A 20,929-nucleotide genomic window follows, 5' to 3' on the forward strand; every position below is an offset into this window, starting at 1 on the left:
GCTTCCCTTTCAGTCTGAGTTGGCCTCAGTGCTCAAAACACAGTGTTTATTTCTGGACTCAAAACACAGTGTTTATTTCTTGTCTTTCCCACTCTAATCAGTGAACACCTGGGGCTGCGGATACTTTTCTTGTGAATCTTCCGGTGTTTCTTTTCCTTCCTTCCTCGTTTAGCCAGCTCATTTCCAGCCCTCCTACTGCTCCTCTGACCCAGATTCTCCCAGCGCTTCAGTTCCTGTCATTACCCAACCAGGGTGACCCACTTTTTCAAGTACCTCTTTCACTGTGCCCCTTCCCAGAAACGTCTGTGGGTCCCTGTTGCCTGCAATGTAAACCCCGTAACTTCCATGTAGACCTCCAGGTTGCAGAGTACTTTTATCTTAGCTGTCCATCTGCATTTCCCCTGTATTCTCTAACCTCATCTTCTTCAGGTCAGCTCTCTCTGAATCCAGCCTCCTGGCCAGGGCTGCCCAGAATCATGTGGGAATTTCTAGGAAATGGATGGGCCCTTCCCCTATACCTTTTCTCCTGAAGTAAAGGCAGACTCTGGAGTTCCCTCCTCCACCCCTCAGACATTTTTTAAAAGATTTTATTTATTGATTTTTAGAGAGAGGGGGAGAGAGGAATAGAGAGAGAGGGAGAGATACATGGACTGGTTGCCTCTCTGACCAGGGATTGAACCCACAGCTCAGGCATGTGCCCTGACCTGGAGTTGAACGGGCAACAGTCCACTTTGCAGGATGATGCCCAACCAATTGAGCCACATGGGTCAGGGACAGACTTTTCTTTTTTTAAAGGCCTGCATTATCATTTAATCTGCCAGAAGAAATCGGATTAAGGATGCCCACAGGTGAATTCTCCTTTAGTTTAGGGAAGAAGCAGGAGGAGGAAGATGGTTGCCTTGGTCTTTGGCTTCACAGTATGCCCTAGTTGGGGTTTCTGTGAAGGGGCCTTGTTTTACCACCTGAGAGAGGTCCTCCTCCAAATGGTTTCTGTTTTCTTCCCTTCCTGCTAAGGGTAGAAATTGGTGATTTTCTTTTTTTTTTTGGAAGCCATACTAACCACGGGCATTTTGCCATCTGAATCCAGTGTGTGCTCGCTTGCCCCGCAGCCCCACCCACTTGTGCTTGCCCTTAGACGTCTGGGTGATTATCTTGGTCACGTCAATCTCCTGGGCCAAGTGGCTGATCAACTGATGACATTTCCTGTTCAGGGAAGTCTTAAGAACTGTGCTGTTTTCGTGAAGTAGTGATAATCCTCCGAAAGAGAGCCTTTCATGTCGGCTTCAGCCCTTCGTTTGAGCCTCTGACAGGACACACAGCCTCTAGTGCTGCGGTCACTCCGCCCTGCGGCTGCCTGCCATGTCCCTCCGAGTTCTGGGAGGTGGCCGCTGCTCTTCCGCGTCTCCAACAGACCAGGTCTGGTGTGTGTCAAGCACTCAATACAGCAGATTCTTGGCTCTCTCTAATTATACGCCCTGGCTCTCCCAGGAACCAGCAAATCTATGGCTGCCATAAACTGAGATATGAAGGTTGAATGATTGCTAGTCCTCAGCTAATGGCAGGCTCTTAAAGTCCTCTCAGCCTGACCAGCAAGGTCGCTCTCCGAAGCAATATTATTTGCTTCCCTGCAAATTTTTACATGACATTGGCTTGCTAGTAGACAAAACCAAAAATGGTAAGTCTGTAAAGGCCAAGGGCCCACACTGTGCAAGTTTGGATGGGTAGATAGATGATTAGAAAAAAATATGATTAAATGGTGTGTTTGCTAATCACTTTTCATTGTAATATATGAAACTTTTTGGTTGATGGTGTTTGGAAGGTTAAACTGGGAAACAAGGGAAGGAATAACCTGAAACAATACATAGTATTTAATAATTTAACCTTCTTTTTTAGTTTTTTTTTCAAAGAAGGAATAAAATACATGAGTTGGAAATTGTACTGGACTCTCTCAGTTCTCAGTAATAGTTAATTTCCCTTCTGAAACCCTTTCTTGCTTTAACAGGTGGAGGCTGTGGGCACACAGTGACCTATCTGGACAGTGGCACCATGGCATCTAAGAATTACCCAAGGACTTACCCCAATCATACTACTTGTGAAAAGACCATCACAGTACCAAAGGGGAAGAGACTGATTCTGAAGTTAGGAGATCTGGATATCGAGTCCCAGACCTGTGCCTCTGACTACCTCCTCTTCACCAGCAATTCTAATCAGTATGGTAAGAAAAGGGACCTAGGTTTCTGTGTGCATCAAAGCGCTTGTCATTTGCAGGGTGCGGGGTGGGGGATGGTCTGTTTCTTAGTGAAATAGCCTGGGAACATTAGAAGGGAGCGTGCTTTTTGTAAACTCTTTGGGGTAGCTCACGTGGTACATTTGCTTCATAAGCTACAAGAAAGACATCCGAGGAGATGTTAGTGTTAGCCTGGTGTGCAAGCCTCAGGAGTTTTGTTTGCCTTTATGTCTTGCTGGGAAGAGAATTGGGGATGTATGGCATTTGGCTAAACCATCTACAGTTCATTCATTCCGGTGACAAGTATTTATTGAATGGTGATCACATGTTCAGGAGCTCTGTGAAGACCTGGTTGGGACAGAGCAGTGAAAAAACAGAGCCCTTCCTTCATGGAGCTTACATGGGGGGAGGGGAGGATAGGAAACAAACACACCCATCCATAATGTGAGAGGCAGTGAGGAAGGAAAATGAGAATGAGAAAAGACAGACACCCTTGGTGAGAGGGAGCCTGTATTTACACTGTTTGTGCTGCTGCCCACGGGACGGTCAGGGAGGCTTCCCCACTAAGGGGCCGTCTGAGCAGAGATGAAGTGGACCTCACCTCACATGTCTCCGGGGTCAGGGTGTCCTGGGTGAGGGAACAGCAAGTGAGAAGGACAGTTTCCAAAATAACCCTTTGAAATTCAGCTTTTTGTGCTTTGGAGTTAGTACATTGGCATCTGAGATCTCCGTTCACAGTGACCCATAATTCCCAAAGGGAAATCCCAAGGAAAGAGCTTGACTTTAGACAGTTTGAAAACCAAGACAAAATCTTATATGGAGGTTCTTTCGCGATTAGAGATCAGAGATTTTCTGAAATTCTCTATGCATACCACTCCACAAATATTATAGGTTTTAGGTAAAATTCTGTCCGTCTGCTCATTCTGTAGGCAGTTTCTCAAACACAGAGAGCTTTCAAAACAACTAGCCTGCAGTTGTTTCCTCACTGCGGGTGCCTCTCCCCAGGTGGAGGTGCAGACCAGCCCCGATGTTATTCAGAGGTCTGAACTTACGGGGGCCCTATGGCGGGGGCTGGGGTGGGGGGATAAAAAAATTAGCCCTGGGAATGTTTTGTCTGTTTTGATGATGGCTGAGTTACTCTAACAGAGTAAGGATGGCTGATTCCATATAATTGTTTGCAATTTTTTAACTCCAGTTTGACCCAAATGGGAAAAACAAGAATTCCAGGGATGCATCAGGCCCCTGGGAACACTTACTGTGCAGTTGTCCGTGGGCATCGAATCCGAGTTAACTTACAGAGGCGCTCTTCAGGGAATAACGCATTGCGCAGGGAATTTCATTCAGGTTCAGAGAAGGCGAGTGTAAGAGCTCCAGTGTGAAAGGAGAGGGGAGGTGTCTCGGGGCCAGAAACAGCTTCTCCGCGCTGGCGAGTCTGGGGGAGCATCTGCCTTGGACCAATGAGGAGTCAGTTCCCCTGGCGGACAGAGCAGCAGAGCAGGCCGTTGACTGACCTTCCCGTCAGAGGCCAGGTGGGAACCAGAGAGGGGAGCAGACCTTCCCGGAGCAGGGTTGGAGACCCGGCGTGGCTTTCCCGCACTGGGAACTGACTTTATCATCTTTGATATATATTCTCAAATACACAAAAAGGGGGGGAAGCATGGAATTAACTACATATTAGGAGCTCCGATGGTCACAGTCAGCCTCAGGGCACTGTTCTCTACATTTCCAGATTGTTGAATTTTCAGTACTTAAACCCTTCACTATGAAATGAGTAATGAATTAAAATTACCTTATAGCAGTAAACCCAGGTAAATTAATTCTTATCTTTAAATTGTTTCTATATATGGTTCTGTTTGTCTCTTAAAGACAAATATGCACTCATTGTAGAAATAAACATGGTGCCTTTTGTATGCCAGGCACATGCTTGGCCTTTAGGTAGATTTTTCTGGTATCCTTACATCCACCCTGCAAGGTAAATATTAACTCCTTTGTACAAAGCTGCGTCACAGTGACATTTAAGGAAATTCCGAACATTACACAGCTTGATAAGGCTGGAAGGGAGGTGTAGGCCTGCCTCTGTGGCTCCGAGACCTCTGTTCCCAGGTGTCCCCTTCCCTCCCTGGATTCCACCACCCAGAGAAAACCACAACAAATTATTGCCTTTTGCAGGTGACCAGCCTGATATTACAGCATATGGCAGTTTTGTTTAAAACGCAAGTGTAGTTAATATTTCGGGCATGTTTTTAAGATAAAAATGCTCAGAGTTTCTCCTGTGGCTATTTTAAAGATTTTCTGACGAGTCACGCTAAGGCAAATCCAGCAGACAAGAATAACAGAAGTTAGCAATAACAGGAATACATGAAAAGGCAATCAGGATGTTTCAATCCTACAAGCATGTTTTAAAAGGATTAAATGGCTTAGGACACATAGCAAGTTTGCAAATGCATGTATCATATGTGTTGCATGTATATGTTCATGTCTTTCGTGGTTCTGAAGAGTATTCTTGGAGTAGTCACTTGTCAATATATACGTAGTATTTATAATATTTAATCCAGTGACTCAATTATAGTAGATATTCAGAGAATAGACGATTTTAAAAGTGAATCAACAAGTTCAATGACAAGGAACCAGCTAAGTAAATCAAGTTATAGTTACTTGGAATATTAAATAGCTATTTGTTTAAAAGACTATTAACCTAGAAAGCTGCTTATGATATATTGTTAGGTGAAATATGAGCATGTAGTAATTTATAATGACAGAAAAGACTTTGAGTAAAATAAGTCAGAGTATAGTGATAGCAAAATACTAAGTAGGACTTTAGAAGGTTTAACAGTGGGTATTATGTCTTCTGTTTACTTTCAATTCCTTCTTCAACAAACATATGTTTCTTAAGACAAAACAAATAGATTTCCTTGGCCCAGAACTACTAGCTAGACATATATTTTAACACAGTTAGAGTAGTTCCCTGGCCAGCTTGCACTTTCCCGAGGAGAGCAGGCATCCACAGGGAAGCAGGGGGAGGAGGCAGCCGCGCTCTGTGGTCCTGCGCCCCAGCTCAGGGAGTGGGCATTCCTGGGGCTGTTGCCAAGTGCGTGGGAGGGTGGGAGGCCCCCCTGCAACTGGGTTGGCCACTGACACTGGCCTGACTGTGGAGGCAGGGCCTGGTGTCAGCACAACATCGCAGGGACCCACTGCACTGTTTCCTGGGCTGGTGGTCGAGGGCAGTGGCTGCGGAAGTGCTGCAGTGGAGCGCTTACGTCCTGGGGTACCTTCTGAGATTCTGGTATTGGACGGTTCTGACAACTGCATGTGTGGCTAAAGCAGCTGAGTAGTGTCAGTTTATCCAGCTCAATTTATTCCTTTAATTAATTAATTGCTAAAAGCCATGGACAAAAGATTTTAAAACGGAGCACTATCAGACTTTTGAGATTTTATTTATTTATTTATCTTTAGAGGGGAAGGAGAGAGGGAGAGAAACATCAATGTATGGTTGCCTTTTGTGCGTCCCCTGCTGGGAGTTGGCCTGCAGGGAACTGGACTACAACCCAGGCATGCGCCCTGACTGGGAATCGAACCGCGATCCTCTGGTTCGCAGGCCCGCGCTCAATCCACTGAGCTACACCAGCCAGGGCAACTATCAGACTTTTGATCATGCAGTTACTGTTTTGAAAAAGAAGAATGTTTTCTGGCGTTAGAGTTGGCAAACTCTGCCAGGAGTGGACCCACTTGGAATGTGACTGCATCGCCTGTTGTGAATGTTTTGGAGCCTTCTAGTTTGACTCTCTGTGCAGCTCTTTTCTAATGGTTCTCCCCCATGCCCATGATTTGAAACGTTTGGTTCATATACTTTGGGTGCTTTCTATCATTCACATTGGTGGTAGCAAAATGCACTGTAAACAGTGTGCCCACACCAGCATCCACAGTATCCAAGCATAATATGCATGCATTGATGTTAAAAGGCCTAATACATACAAGATGGGGTTCTTATTGTTCTCTTTGCTGTGCGTTATAATTGTGGCTGATATTTCAGATTCCAGCATCAGTTAGAATAAGGTATTTGCACGTCCGTGGCTAAGTGAAGACACAAACTCTCCCTTTCAAAATACCCTTGGAAACAGCCAGCAAACAGCACAGTTGATAAAGTGTATCAACCTTACGTTAGAAAATACGGTTTTTAAGAACAAGTTTTTAAAGATATTTTTAAAAGCGAATCTTACTTGTAAACTTATACAAGATTTTGGTTATGAAATGCCTACTGACTTTCAGGATCATGTGTGCGAATATCCTGCCCCCCCCCCCCAAAAAAAAAAACACCTGATGGGTGTCATACTTCGCTTAGTAGAGGTTGCTTTTGCTGTGACTAAGGGATTGCAGAGGTTTGGTTTGAGACTAAGTAGTTGAAGTAAGTGAGCCTCTGTTCAAAAGAGACACTAGCGTCGCTTTTCTTGTGTCAGATCCAGTTCAAGATCACAGAGCATTTAGTTGTCAGGGCTCCTCAATTCTCCTCTAATCTGAGACAAGTTCTTAATCTTTCTTTGTCTCCGGTACAGTTTTACAGAGTGCTGGCCAGTTGTTTTGTGGAAATGTCAGCTGATTCGGGTTGGTTCCATGTGCCCTCATGATTAAATTCAGACTGTACATTTTTAGCAAACACAACATTGTTACTTTTTAAAGTGATCTCTAGAAGTGTTGTTTACATTCATTTCTAACACTAGGAACTGAGGTCGCATATCTTACCAGGAATAAGGACTAACTGCAATATGCGTCATCGCCGCCCTCTCCCTTGCCTTTGTCAGGCGGACTCCGCTTTGGATTCAAACTGCTCTCCTGGAGGTCATTGTCAGCGACTTTCCCAAACAGTTCTCTGGTATTCTGACAGGTCAGTGTAGTGGGAGACTTTGAAAGGACTCAGGTATCAGGTGACACCTTGCAGTTTTGAGAAAAAAGTTCATCTTATTTTTGGACAGTGAACGACCACACATACTTGACTCAGGCAGCCAAGTTAGAATAAGTTAGTGCTCTTCTGGGGTGAGACAAATTCCCTTTGAAGCCTAGAATTGGAAGATTTAAACATGGGGTTTATTTAAATAACATTTCTTTAAATTTAAAATGCTGTATAGTGCAGTTCAGATGGCTGCTTTGGTGCTGAGAGTCAGCTGAGTTATAGAAAACTCAGTTATATAAAATATCTTTAGTTTGGGGGAAAATAGGTGCTAATTTAGGCACTGTATCATTCCAATACACTGTCTTTAAAATATGAAAAAATAACAGTTTTATTTATGACACTGAATAGGAAAGTCTCTGAATTCATACTGGAGATCAATTTTCTGAACTTTTTAGTGATGCTGTCACCTTGACTAGCCCTCTATTTAGGTACCACCTCCAGTCTTGCTGACCATGAGGACAGAGAGATTGGAATGTACGCAGGGCTTTATTTCTGCCTCCATTGCTACCTGGGACTCCAGAAGAAATGTCATTTCTGTTTTCCTGATCTTTTAAAAGATTTTGGATCCCAGTTTTCACCTGAAAGTTGCTCTTTCCCTGGTGCCTGGAGTTTAGGGTTGTTCCCAGGTCCCCTGAAAACCTGCTGGAGGAGTCTTGGTGGGAACCAGGGGCCTGGTTTCTCAGGGTCTCGAAAATCCTTCTTCTGATGGAGTCTTCCAGACTTCCCCACCCAGGTTGTTTGTGAACCAATGAAACCAGGCTGGCCTTCAAAATGGATTGAGATGAACAGTTTCAGCCTATATTTTTTTCTTTTATTTGTGCTTAAATGTATAGACTCTGGAATTAGACTGCCTGCTTTCAATTTCCTGCCTTAGCGCTTATTTTAAATTCTCGATCCCGAGCAAACACTTAAATCTTTCTGTATCTCTATTTCCTCATCTGTTAAATGGGCAAAATAATAGTATATACCACATTTGAGTGATTTCAGCATAAATGATAGATAGATAGATAGATAGATAGATAATCTAAGGTCTTAAAAGAAGGACGCCTACCCCACACATAATGAGCACGCAGCATATCGGCACCACCCCAGCCCTCCCCCTCCTCTCCTCTCCCTCCTCCTCTTCCCACCGGCCTCCTGAGTTGTCTTTATCTCAGGTATCTAAGAGCAGAGAACACCGTGCCCCCCCCCCCCCCCTCTGAGCAGTCCCATTGCACCAGGCCAAGGCTGAGCTGCAGTGGCAAACCCTCCCCCACTCCTCTCCCACCCCGCCCCAGTGGCCTTAGTTTGCCCAAACGTTTCCAAGCCTGTGGGAGGCGTTCTGTAAGCCGGAACTAGCTCCAGGTACAGATTTTCTCCTTTCAGCCACATGAAATGAGAACACAAAATCTCTAAGCCCGTAGTATGTTCAGACTGGATTTTTTTTTTTTAATTTTCCATTTGCCATTCACAGTCTGTCTTTGCATTGATTCCTCATTTTAAATGCCTCCTGACTTTCCCTGCTCTTTGGCCAGTGCCCATCCCCTCCAGGCCATCTGAAGTGATCTTGTTAAATATTGTTTTCATAATTTCTTCCCTTATTTTAAAATTATTGTGCCCCATTGTCTGCAGAAACTTGTTAGCCTGCTGTGCAAACTTGGTCATTCTCTTCCCCACCCCCACCTCTGCTTCATCTCTGCATCTCCTCATCTCTGCACCTTTTCCTGACCGGGTAGCAGAGTTCCATGCCCTGAGGCACTTGTTAATGTACCTCCATGTGTCCCTCTCTTTCTTCTTTTCCCTTCCTCTCTGCCCCTTCTAACAGACACCAATGAACACACACAGAGAGTAAAGGCAAGCCAGGTCCAATGCTACCCAATCTAGAACTTTCTCTGATGTCCATCAACTCTAGTCACTGCCTCTCTGTGGCTCATGTTTTTCTAAGGCTTCAGTAGTGCACCACTCTTGGGCTGAGATAATTATCTTAGCTTCTCTATCGAGATAAGGGGTTCCTTGAGCAAGGAATCTTTTTACTGTCCCCCATTGCTTAGCATAGTCTTGTAATTAAAGATGCTCAATTAACTTTGCACAAATCAGATCACATGTCACTTGGTTTTGGCAGACATATTTAAAGATCTGGATTTTTTACAGAAGATAAATTATTTTATTCACACTGTAGAGAGATTTATAGTAAGATTCCTCTATCTATAAACATCCTGACTTCATTGAAAGAAAGACTTGATTTATATAAAATTTTAGGAGTAAATTATATAGAAAAGACTATAAAATAATGTAGAAGGTGCCTGCAATTGAGCATTCAACTATATACCACTGTATGCTGGGTTTAGTCCTTAGAGTTACTAATTCATTTATCCATACGATAGCCCTCTGAGAGACGGCCTGTCTGTGACATCCACACGTAAGGAAATTGAAGCTTAAAAGGTCAACTAACATGTGTAGGATCTCTTCACCAGATCTGGGATTCGAGTTTGGGCATTTGACTTCGGAGACCTGCTCTGAAGCACTGTGCTTTGCAGACTTGGTGTGGCAAAAGCTGTCTGATCAGGCGCTGGTGTATGTGATATGGGCTGTACTACTTGGTTGTTATTTGCTGAAGGAAGTCCAAAGTCTGAGAGCCTTCCCCGTGGGAGTATTCTAGAAATAAAATGGATTTCTGAGAAATCACTCCCATGCAAAGTATCAGTATAAATGTAAGCTTCAAAAATACTTAGTCAAAATGCTTAAGGAGGCATCATGGCCGGTGAAACTAATTGTGGTCAGTGAAATTTTGCCATAGTTGTGTTCTCCTGAATGATTTACACTATAGGGAAGCCAGGAAGTTCCCGAATTTGTTCTCTTACATTTCCTGTACTTCCACGTCCACCTGCAATATTTTTTAACCATTGTTCATAGACTTAGAATTACAGCCATATGAAATCAACTGTTAATATTTATACAACACTAGGAACAAGAGAAATGGGAAAAGTAGGAAATAATACTAAGTGTTTTGCTTCACAATTGCATCAAGATTTCTATGACAGTATTTTAGGACAATATATAGCTGGCATACTGTAATGAGATCCAACCATTATGCCTTGTCTGTTGATTTTTTTTTTAATTCCAAATAGAGAAAGACAGGAGATTGGCAGCTTCTAGTGTGCAAGTCTCCCACTCAAATGACAGAGAATGCAAAATTCTTGTACCTTTTAAAGAGGAAACAAAAACCTCTAAAAAAATTGCCAGCTCATATGGCAAGTTGTTTTGGGCCTCAGACACTCCAGAATTGCATTTTTCCCTCCGATGGCAGCCACCTTGGTGGACGTCCTTGAGAAGAACTACTCCGTTTTGTTTTGTTTGGCCTTTTGTGCCAAGATAGAATTCAGAAGAATTTTGAACTTATAGAAACCTTTGTATCAGCCAGAATGTTCCACACCGGACATCTTATTAATGTAATCATAAACCTCAAGGAGAAAAAGGTATCAGCCTCCTCCTGCTCCTTGTCCCCAGATACTCCCCTGGAGACTGCACTGTGATTTAGTTTTAGTGATTACCCTCTTTTGTTGAGAGAGAAGTAATGGCCTAGGTGGGTTGTGAGCTCCAGTGTTAAGGCGCTGCTCCAAGTGCTTAGCCCCAAGGAAAGCCACACCTTTGTCTAGGAACCCGCCTGGTTCATTCATCATCTGTCACTGATTTTTGTCTGGGACCGGAGACCAAAACTCTCCAGGGATACCACTTACATTCTTACGTGACTATGGTTTTAATGGCACAGTGCAGGAATACCCCTTTTTAATGTTAATTTCCTTCCTTTTCAAAGAAAATGGCCCTGAACTTTCAGTAATTTTGTACAATGACACTACTGCCATTAGCCAGCAAGGACAAGCCTTGCCCCTTGACCACAGTGAAAACAAAGTGGAGCGTCAGCAGCGTCAGCATTCCTGGGGACTGTCTCAGGAGCACGCCTCCGAACCCAGATCTGGGCCGTGCTGGGTACCACTTGCCTGGCAGCTGATCGCCTGCCACGTGGCTGGCTCTGCCGTGGCCCTCCCTGGGAACACCACTTAGGCTCATGGGCATGTTTTATTTGTCATAAGAAATTAAATGTGTTGGAAGCCATTCATATGGTTAATGAAAGTTTTCAGGGGGATTTTTTTGTTGTTTGATTTATGACAACCCCCTAACCAGGGGTTAGGTTTTCATTTAGTCTCTGGGTTTTTCACCCCTGAGAGAGTGGTTATGGAGGGGGAGGCGCTCTCTCTTTCTAGCAGTGTGCATCTGTTTTTGAAACACATCCCTTTCACAGATGAAGCAATACCGGTGACTTAGTTTCATCGGTTGCAAGCTCAAAAGCATAGGCACACCTGAGTGACTGGGGACAATTATTAACCAAGCTATTATTGCCTGCAATGTCCAGGCGTGTCCGACCTGTGGCCTACCGGCCACATCTGGCCCAGGATGTGCCTATGAATGCAGCCCAACACAAAATCATACATTTACTTAAAACATGATGAGACTTTTTGTGATTACGTGTTGCGATGTATTTAATGTGCGTCCCAAGACAACTCTTCTTCCAGTGTGGTGTAGAGACGCTGAAAGGTTGGGCAGCCCCCGTGGAGACAGGCTCACAATCCATGGAGAACTGAGTGGTACTAGAAATTGCTGCCTGGATTTTTCAATTGGCAGAGAAGCAAGAGAGCTCAGAGCTTACTTCCGGGCAAAAGGTCATTCTTCCTTGGTGGATGGTTTTCTTTTATTCACACATGGAAAGAGAAAGGGTTTCCTCTCTCCACTGCACACGAAACAGCAGGCTCAGACAAGGGATGTGTTGAGAGGAACTGGCCTGCTGTGTTCAGAGCTGTGGCTCCTGGCCCTTTATTCCTTTTGTCAAAGAAACTGGTCCATTGTCTGCTAGGCCTTGGCCTCATGTCAGGTGCCAGATGCCACAGTGCTATTCCGTTTGGAATCATTGGTAGCTCCTCCCACAATCTGGGCCTACGGTTACATTCCACAAAAGGTCGAAGTGTTTGTTTCTCTTGATTTTTCTGCCGACTTGATGAAGTGCCTTTCTGCTATGCGCCAGTCTGAGGGAACCTGGGACCATGGAAGTTAGACCCCAAGTCCAAGTTCTATGTGACGTAGCAGCGGCAGTAGTGAAGCAGAACTGTGAGTCGTGCTTTCGGGTCTGCTCAAGTTCTTAAGACCCCCTCAAGAAGGGCTGGGGTTCAGCCTGACTGGGAACTGAGGCAGGTCGACCAACCCAGGAACACTGCCCAGGATGGCGACTAGAATTGTGGTCACAGTTAGAAGTCACCAAGCTCTCATTTGGGGTTCCAATGATACTGTCTTTGGGAATGTTTAAGTGCAGGTATAAACCTTTTTTAAAAAGTCAGGACGGAGAGGACTAACGGTGAACTATATCATTTGGGCAGGAGTGGGTGTAGAAAGGCTTTCGTAAGAGAAGATAATCTTCAAGGAGTCTGGCTGGAAACTGAGAACGTTGCTTAGGACGGACCGACAGGGTCCTCCAGGGGGTTCCCAAGAATTACTCTTCCCTCTCACTGACACTCAGATTTTTCTATTTCCATCTTTTTCCCTTTTAACTCTAGGAATGCAATTATTGACTTCCAGTCTGTGGAAAGGAATCTTTGTCTGTCAGACGTTCAGATGGGCAATGATTGGGATTTTTTTCGGTTTTGATTTTGCTTTTGCCATAGACAATAGAGCAGCCATTACTTAACTTCTGTCCCCACCCTGGGCTGAAACTGCCTCCTGCTGTTGTGATGGTGGTGCCATGCTGAACCCTTCACAGCGGGTTTTACCGGTGGCATCTGTATAGAGAGGGTACATATGTCCCATTCGCTCTAGGATGCAGTCACATTTTGGCAGCATATTGACAAGAATGTGACAGGGATTCGTGCCCCTGGGGTGAGGGTGATTAGAAGAATGTGTGTGTTTACGTTTTCCTTCTTTTAACTTCTTCTAGAAATATTTTTGTGCCTGTCATGAATTTGGGAGGATACAACCAAAGTGTAGTGTTACAATATTTGTGTGTTTTTTGACCTAGAAAATTATTTGTATTGTACCACAATTTAGTATGATGACATACACACATCTGTTTGTGTAAAATACACACGATGTTGCAACCTTTCCTTTCAACTACCACAAAACTGTAAAAGATTATTTCATTATTTAGCCGTGAGAAAGAAAGGCATCCTGCTACTCACAAGAGCATGGATGAACCTTGAGCCTACTATACTAAGTGAGATCAGACTGAGAAAGCCCAGTGCTGTGTGATATCACATATGTGGATCTAGAAAAGCCACACTAGTAAAAAGCAGTAGAACATAGTGGTCCCCAGGGGATGAGGGGTTACGGGGTAAGGGCACAAACTTGCTACGAGTAGTAAACAAGCCCTAGCCTAGGGACGTAGTGCACAGTATAATGAGTGTCGAAAACAGTGTTGTATTGTAGCCATAGAGCTTCCTAAGAGACTAGGACTTAATTATTCCAACCACACAAAGAAACAATAATTATGTAACATGGTTGAGGTGCTAATCATTCCTTCAGTGATGATCATATTAAAATATATAAATGTTTAATGAATACATTTTACACCTTGAATTTCACACAGTGTAATATGTCAAATAAAAAAATCCAAACAAGTTCTCAGTGATAATCAATTTAGACTTGTTTACCTCATTGTTTTTTATTAAAACTTACTTACTGGGATGCCATAGAAATTAAAGGAGAGATTAGTATCATCACTGTTTGGAGAGGAGTACATACATTTTTATTTCCTCTAGGAAAAGATAAGTGTGGTTAAAAAATTATTTTGATTTATTAATAGCAACAATTTACTAGTGATTTCATTTTTATTCTTAGCTTTGTAAAACAAGTATCTTCACTTATCTGTGCAAAGAACAAAGAAGTTTCAAACACAGGTAAACAAACAGAGTAAGTTGCAAAAGTCGAGCGCAGTAATCCGACTCACTTTACTTTGGCAAAAATACTTATCATTCTACTTTATTATACAAAAATGGATTTAGTATAAATTGCCCACCTACCCTGCTTGAGTGCTATTACTGTTCGTAAAAATCCGTGTATCCATTACACTAATGAATTCCTCTCTTGCTTTTCCACACTTCTCCTCCCGACTTCTTCATGATATTTTAAAATGACAGAATGAAGTATTTTATGTCTCTTTATCATCAGGTTTGATTTTTAAGAACAGACTGTTGCAAATGGAAGAACATTTAACTTTATTTCAATTCAAAGAGTATCAGAAAGGCCACCACATGCCAGATACTATACGAGCTGCTGGAGATAAAGTGGCAGAGAACTTCCTGACTGCACGGGACACAGTCCAAAAGGAAAACAGACATTATTGTTTGTTTGTTTTAATGTATGCACTTACTTATTTCACAAGTACTTTTATAGCTCTCATTATGTGCTAGGTCGCCTTCGAAGTAATTTGCAAGTATTAACTCATGTAAGTAATTATACATGATGAGCGTCTCTAAAGAGGGAAGTGATCTTTTTTTATTTGGATTTTTCTGAAATTTAAAAATAGGGAACAACAGTGATTTGGGGCATTAAGGTAAACACACAGCATTTCTCTCTTGCTATTTCACATCTCAGAATGTGAGACCAAGACAGAACAGAGAGAAGTTCTGTCTCATATCAGGAAAGGAATGCTGAGTTAAGTTCAGGACGCTCACCTGAATCTTTTAGCAGCTTGGTCCCTCAGTTGGTCTTGGCTAGTGTTCAGTTTCATTCACACTGAGTTAGCGTTGTCTTTTTCTGTTCCTCCTCCCTCCTTGAGCTGATACTGTCATTGTTGATGTTGTTGACTCTTCCCACACTTTTATTTTTGGAAAAGTCAATAAAGAATACCTGTCTTCAAAGTCTGCTTGCTAATCCCTATTTTCAGAGAAATTATTGTGTCTTGCATACATACATGACTCTTAAGACAACAATTTACAAACTAAACTGTAACTTGAGTAGGCTTAGAAAGGTGTTTTATTTTATTTTTTTAGCTTCAAATCTAGTTTTGTGCTTTGAAAATTCATTAAGCTCCCTATTGCTTTTCAAGCAACTTATTCTAGAAACAATATGTAATACTCTTAATTACATAATTTCTACTGTAGGATTCCAAAAGGCTTTAGAAATTATTTTGCTTTTCTATGAACTTTACTTTACAAATCAAAATAAATTATGTGGATTAACCAAAAGCTACTGTGAAAGAGAGATAAATCCATAAACTGCGTGAGAATGTGTTTACCATGCATTAAACATTCTTTTAATTCTGGAGTCTCCTTTAAAAAAGAGAACTTGTCAGTTTCTTTGCGCAAATTTAAGAGGCCCCTGGAGTACATTTTTTGTGATGACATTTTCTTTACTACCTGTTTTAGTCAGTAACAAAATACCACAGACTGGATAGTTAAAAACAACAGACATCTATTTTACACAGTCTGGAGGCTGCGAAGTCCAAGATCATGGTGCTGGCAGATCAGTACAGTGGCTGGTTAGGGCCCACTTCTTGGTCCACAGTCTTCACAGGGGTGAGGGGCAAGCGAGCTCTCTGGGGCCTCCATGTAAAGGCGCTCATCTCATTAGGGCTCCACCCTCGCACCCCACACCACCTCCTGATACTGTCACGTGACAGCACTGAGAATTCAATGTATGCGTTGGGGGGGGACACAAACATTGAAATGGTACTTTAGGCAAATTTAGGAGGCCCCTGAAATATCACTTTTGTGATAAAATTTTCTTCACTACCTAATATATTTGAACTTTGTTGGTCTTATTCTTATAAAACCCAAAGCCTGTCTTTTGGCTAGTTCACAATGAACTGATTCTAGCCTGTTACTTATCCAGAGTTAGCCACTGTCCCCGCTTGGCTTGTCCATATCATCAGGTTCACTGTCAGTCTCAGTATGAACCAAAATTCCAGTAGAGTGATGATTACAGTCTTACATATGTGTTGTCTGGTAAATTTGACCTTCAAGAGGAAAAAATGCCGTATACCAATTCCTTGTGCTAAATTTTGAAATGTGCCAAAAATGTGCTTTGTTTATAGGACCATATTGTGGAAGTATGAATGTTCCCAAAGTACTCTTGCTGAACTCAAGTGAAGTCACTGTTCACTTTGCGAGTGGATCCCACACTTCCGGGCGGGGCTTTCTGCTGACCTATGCCAGCAGTGACCATCCAGGTATGGCAGAAGAATCAACAAAAACCTGTAAACCTCTATCTGTCTGAGAATTCCTCTTGCTACTTATCACTATCTCTGGACATAGCTAAGCCCCCAGATACTGAATTAAGATGTGAGAGGAGAGAGAAATGCAATGCCTCTGTAAGTAGTTAGGTCCGAACTGAACACTTTTGTGGAACTTGTTAGCTTGAGCCACTGACCTATGTGGAAGAGAGTTGATCGCATTTTCCTAGTAACTTTGGGTGGACCATCCTTGGGGCTACCGTCTTGACCCTTCTAAGGTCCAGCTACTCTCTGTTGTCCTTCACCCACCCATTTCTTGCACAGGACAAGCCTTTTATCCAGTTCCCACGACACACACACACAGCCCAGTGCACCAGCATGGGCGGCATATGAGTCTGAGCAGGCTGTAGTCACTAGCAGAGTCTCCTAACCATGCATCTGACCCCTGAGCAGGAGAAAAGGGAAGCAGGAACACAGATGAGAAGGGAAGCATGGGCTCTGTCCAAGTCTCTTGTTCCCCAGAGGAATTACCGTGCAGTCTACTCTCTGTCTGCCCAGGCACAGAAGTGCCCGGAGTTTCTGCTTTCGCTCCTGCCTGGCAGAAGTACTCTGGGAAGGGACGTACTGTTCATTTCCCACTCAGCCAGTGAAATCTCACCCATCCCAACAGGCCCCAGCTTGGCCAGTGTTCACCATATGTTGCTCCCTAAGAACTATCGGAAAGATTAAGGAAAGAAAAACTATTGCAGCAAGTGTGGAATATTTTGGAAACTATAGTAGGTTGACGTAAATGCATCAAACTCTATGGTATCTTAGCATCTCCGTTGGTTCCATGCCCAGACAGCACCCTCGTTTTAAGCCCTTGGTTCTTACCGATGGAAGAGAAGAGGCTGTTCGTGCTCTTGGTAAACATGTGGTTCTTGGGTCGCTCTAATAGCTAAATTGTTAAATTACAATGTTCCTGAACCTTCTCCACGAACCACTTTGGGCTTTAAAACTGCCTTCTGCCAAGGGAGGTCAGACACATGATTTTTGTAGGCACAGAGTGGAGAGTAACTACCCATGGTTGCTTTTTATATTGGAAATAGTTTCTGTTGTCGCTCACTGGACAACCCCTGAAACACCGCGTGGAGGGTGGAAAAGAGAAATGAAGGGAACTGTTGAATTCTGAGGGCATTACGCTCAGTTTTGATTGATTGTCAAACAGAAAAATGTACATAGCTAGATAATGAATAAATGCTTTTTAAAATTGTCTTTTTTATTTTAAAAGAAATCTTTTAAGCATAAGTATCCTAACTTCCATTTAGCCCGCTAATTACAATTATCTTTATGACAGATTTAATCACATGTTTGGAACGAGCTAACCATTACTCGAAGACAGAATACGGGTAAGTAGAGGTGTCCTGGCCGCGCCACAGTCACATGTTGTGAACATGTTTTCCTTCACATCCAACCAGATATTATTTGTACTTAATTTTTTAAGAACACCATCTATGTTGTAACTCACAAGGGATGTTTGAAATGGTTTCTTATGCAGAAGAGGTCAGCACACTTTTTCTGTCAAGGGCCAGGTAGTAAATATTTTGGGTTTGGCAGGTCCCGCAGTCTCTTTTGCATCTCCTCATATAGTTTTTGTTGCCACTATGATGCAAAAGCCGCCACAGACTGTATGTAAACAAATGAGCAGGGCTGTGTTCTGATAAAACTTCATTTACAAAAACAAGCAGCAGGCTGGATTTGGCCCTGCAGCTCCAGTTTGCTGTTCCCTGAGTCCTACCCTCATGCCCAGCACATTTTTTACCTGGCCTGCCTTTGGGAGTGACTTTTGTTAATTCTTTGACTTTCAGAGGGCGTTGGCTTTGTCTTTCCCACAAAATGGAAACCTACTGAGAACAGCAAATGAAAATTTGCATCCTAGCTTTAACTAGAAAGATAGCTTTATCTCTGTGATGTGCATTTCCTCATCTGTAAAGTAGAAGAGCCTAGAGCAGGATTTCTCAGCCTTGGCACCATTGGTATTTTGGGGTGGATGATTCTTTGCTGTGAAGGGCTGTTCTGTGCACTGTTGGATGTTCGGCAGTAACCCTGGCTTCTAGCCTCTGTGTGCCAATGTGATGACCCAGAATGTCTCCAGACATTGCCAAGTATCTTCCTGTGAGCAAAACTCACAACCGGTTGAGAACCACTTGTCTAGAGGTAATTGCCAACAACACTATCACCAGCTATAACTCCTTAGAGTGCTTTCTTAGTGCCAGGTGCTTAGTGTCTGGACGGAGCGTGTAAGCAACTCGTCTGAGTGTTCCAACATGCCTGCAAGGCAGGTTCTGTCCTACCTTGAAAACAGACACAAAGCGGTTAAGCATTGTAACTTGCCCAGTACTCCGCACTTAAAAAGTGTACCCAGTGTCAGGTTCAGGAGTCCGTGGTCCTAATCATCTCAGATATTCCAATAAATGAGATTTTTTATATGCAAAATAAACTCTAGTGTTAAGTCTGCTTAGAGAAAAAACAAAAGTAAAAATGACGAGTAATTAAATAGTGCCTGCAAAATTGCCATGCATCCAATGTAGAGATATCCACCAACATTCTCTAAGGTCTTTCCACTCTGCCTGTGCAGCGCTGGTGGTAACAGGGCCTCTGGGCATCAGGGATCATTCCCTGTCCCCTAACAAAAGGAAAATACTGAGGCCAACGAGTGAGGTTATGGTTCCAGATCTCAAAGCCAGCAACTTACATGCAACACATGACTATTTAGTGAGGGGCGCTGGCCCAACAATAGCCATCTGGCGTGAATGAATTAAAATCATGCCTATTTTTTTTGTCAGAATGGCAAAAAATGTGATATATATTTTTGGTGTGCCACAGAGTTTTAGTAATTAGTTTGTGTGTATCGTGAGATGAAAAGATAGAAAATCGTGGATTTAAACTGTGGCCCAGGCATTCTGTAGTGTTTAGGGAAAGATGAGGTGGGATGACGAACACAGGTTCATAGTCCCTCCCTTACACCTGTGAAACGCAGAAAGCCTGGGAAGTCAAAACACTTTTACACCTCATTTGGTGGCAATGCCTGATTGTGTATTGCCACCAAATAATGTGACCCAAAAAAGTCTGCATTCTGAAATACCTCAGGCTCTATGGGTTCGGATAAGGAATTGTAAATGTGTAGCAGGATTCCCTGTTGTCTTCATTTCTTAATTCCTTGATTATTGTTCAGTGCTGGACTCCATTAGGTCAATGGGAAAGAATTGTGAGTTATTTATTTGGGTAGTTTTGATAATTAGATGTTGTTCCTCATCTAATTTGCCAAGTTAGCAGAAGGAAACAGAAGAAATGAAGTCAAGGCAACTATTTTGGAATATGTTTGGACTGGTAGATTCTTTTTCAGCAAAGCGACTAAACACTGTCGCACTGTGGTATGTGTAGAAATGGGCACTTGGCCTTCATCTTCAAAGTTGTCATTGTTCTTACAGCGTTTGACTTTCTTTTTGCTTGTTTTCCACAGATGTATAGTTGTCATTCACAGCCTGTTGATATGTAGCCTCTTGGATGAACTCCAGATGAGGAAACTGATTTTAAGGGGGATTATCTGCCTATTCGGGGGCAACAACTAGCTAGGTAGTACCAGGGCATGGGTCACCCTGCCCTAGGCCCCTACACCACACCATATGCCATGAAGTGTTTCCGAACAGTTTCTTAAAAAATAACTGTCAACCACATGGTATCCTAATTTTAAAATATACCCTTTTTGATCAGACTTGTGGAAAAGTTGTTGCTAAGGGCTGGGATGTAGAGGAAGTAGGGAGAGATTGGTGAAAGGGAACAAACTTCCAGCTTCAAGAAGGACGAGCTGTGAGGATCTAAGTGCACCAGGGTGACTAGAGCTGATACCAATGCCCCGTATAGTGGAAATTTGCTAAAAGAATTGACCTAAACGTTCTCACATACATATACATTATGTATTATGTATTAAAATACATGTATTTATAAATAGAAACGTGTGAGATGGTGGATGTGTTATTTAGATGGCTGACATAAATCATCATGATGAATACTTTAAATATGTCACAGTTTTGTCAGATGTACTTTAGTTAAGCTAAAAAGTACATACACCTTTTTTTCTGATTGCAAAAGTAATTCATAACTAATGCAGACCATCACTGTCCCATATTAGCCATGTGTAGTTATCAAACACCTGGACTGTAGCCAGTTCAAACTGAGAAGTGCTCTAAGTATAAAATATACAGCAGCCCTGGCTGGCGTAGCTCAGTGGATTGAGCGCGGGCCTGCGAACCACGCGATCGCAGTTCGATTCCCAGTCAGGGCACATGCCTGGGTTGCAGGCCAGTTCCCAGCAGGGGACTCATGAGAGGCAACCATACATTGATATTTCTCTCCTTCCCTTCCCCTCTAAAGAAAAAAAATAAATAAATCTTAAAAATATATATACAGCAGATTTTTAAGACGTGGTACCAAAAAGAAAAGGCTAAAATATACTTCACTGATGATTTTTCCTATTTGTCACTTGTGGAAATGATAAAATTTGAATATATTGGGTTAAATAGAA

At 42.8% G+C, this 20,929-nt stretch overlaps 1 protein-coding gene across 2 annotated transcripts in view; it reads left to right on the forward strand.

Moving 5' to 3' along the window:
* The window catches only part of DCBLD1 (discoidin, CUB and LCCL domain containing 1), a 64,461-nt gene that overhangs the window by 18,486 nt on the left and 25,046 nt on the right, over nt 1-20,929 (forward strand). For both annotated transcript variants that reach the window (XM_037065114.1, XM_037065113.1), the window contains exons 2-4: nt 2,003-2,215; nt 16,228-16,362; nt 17,702-17,753. In XM_037065114.1, the coding sequence (XP_036921009.1) occupies nt 2,003-2,215; nt 16,228-16,362; nt 17,702-17,753 (400 nt within the window). The remainder of the gene's footprint in view (nt 1-2,002; nt 2,216-16,227; nt 16,363-17,701; nt 17,754-20,929) is intronic.

This window comes from Sturnira hondurensis, unplaced genomic scaffold (genome assembly GCF_014824575.4).
Source record: "Sturnira hondurensis isolate 20B ecotype Veracruz unplaced genomic scaffold, ASM1482457v3 Scaffold0015596, whole genome shotgun sequence".
NCBI classification, from domain to species: domain Eukaryota; kingdom Metazoa; phylum Chordata; class Mammalia; order Chiroptera; family Phyllostomidae; genus Sturnira; species Sturnira hondurensis.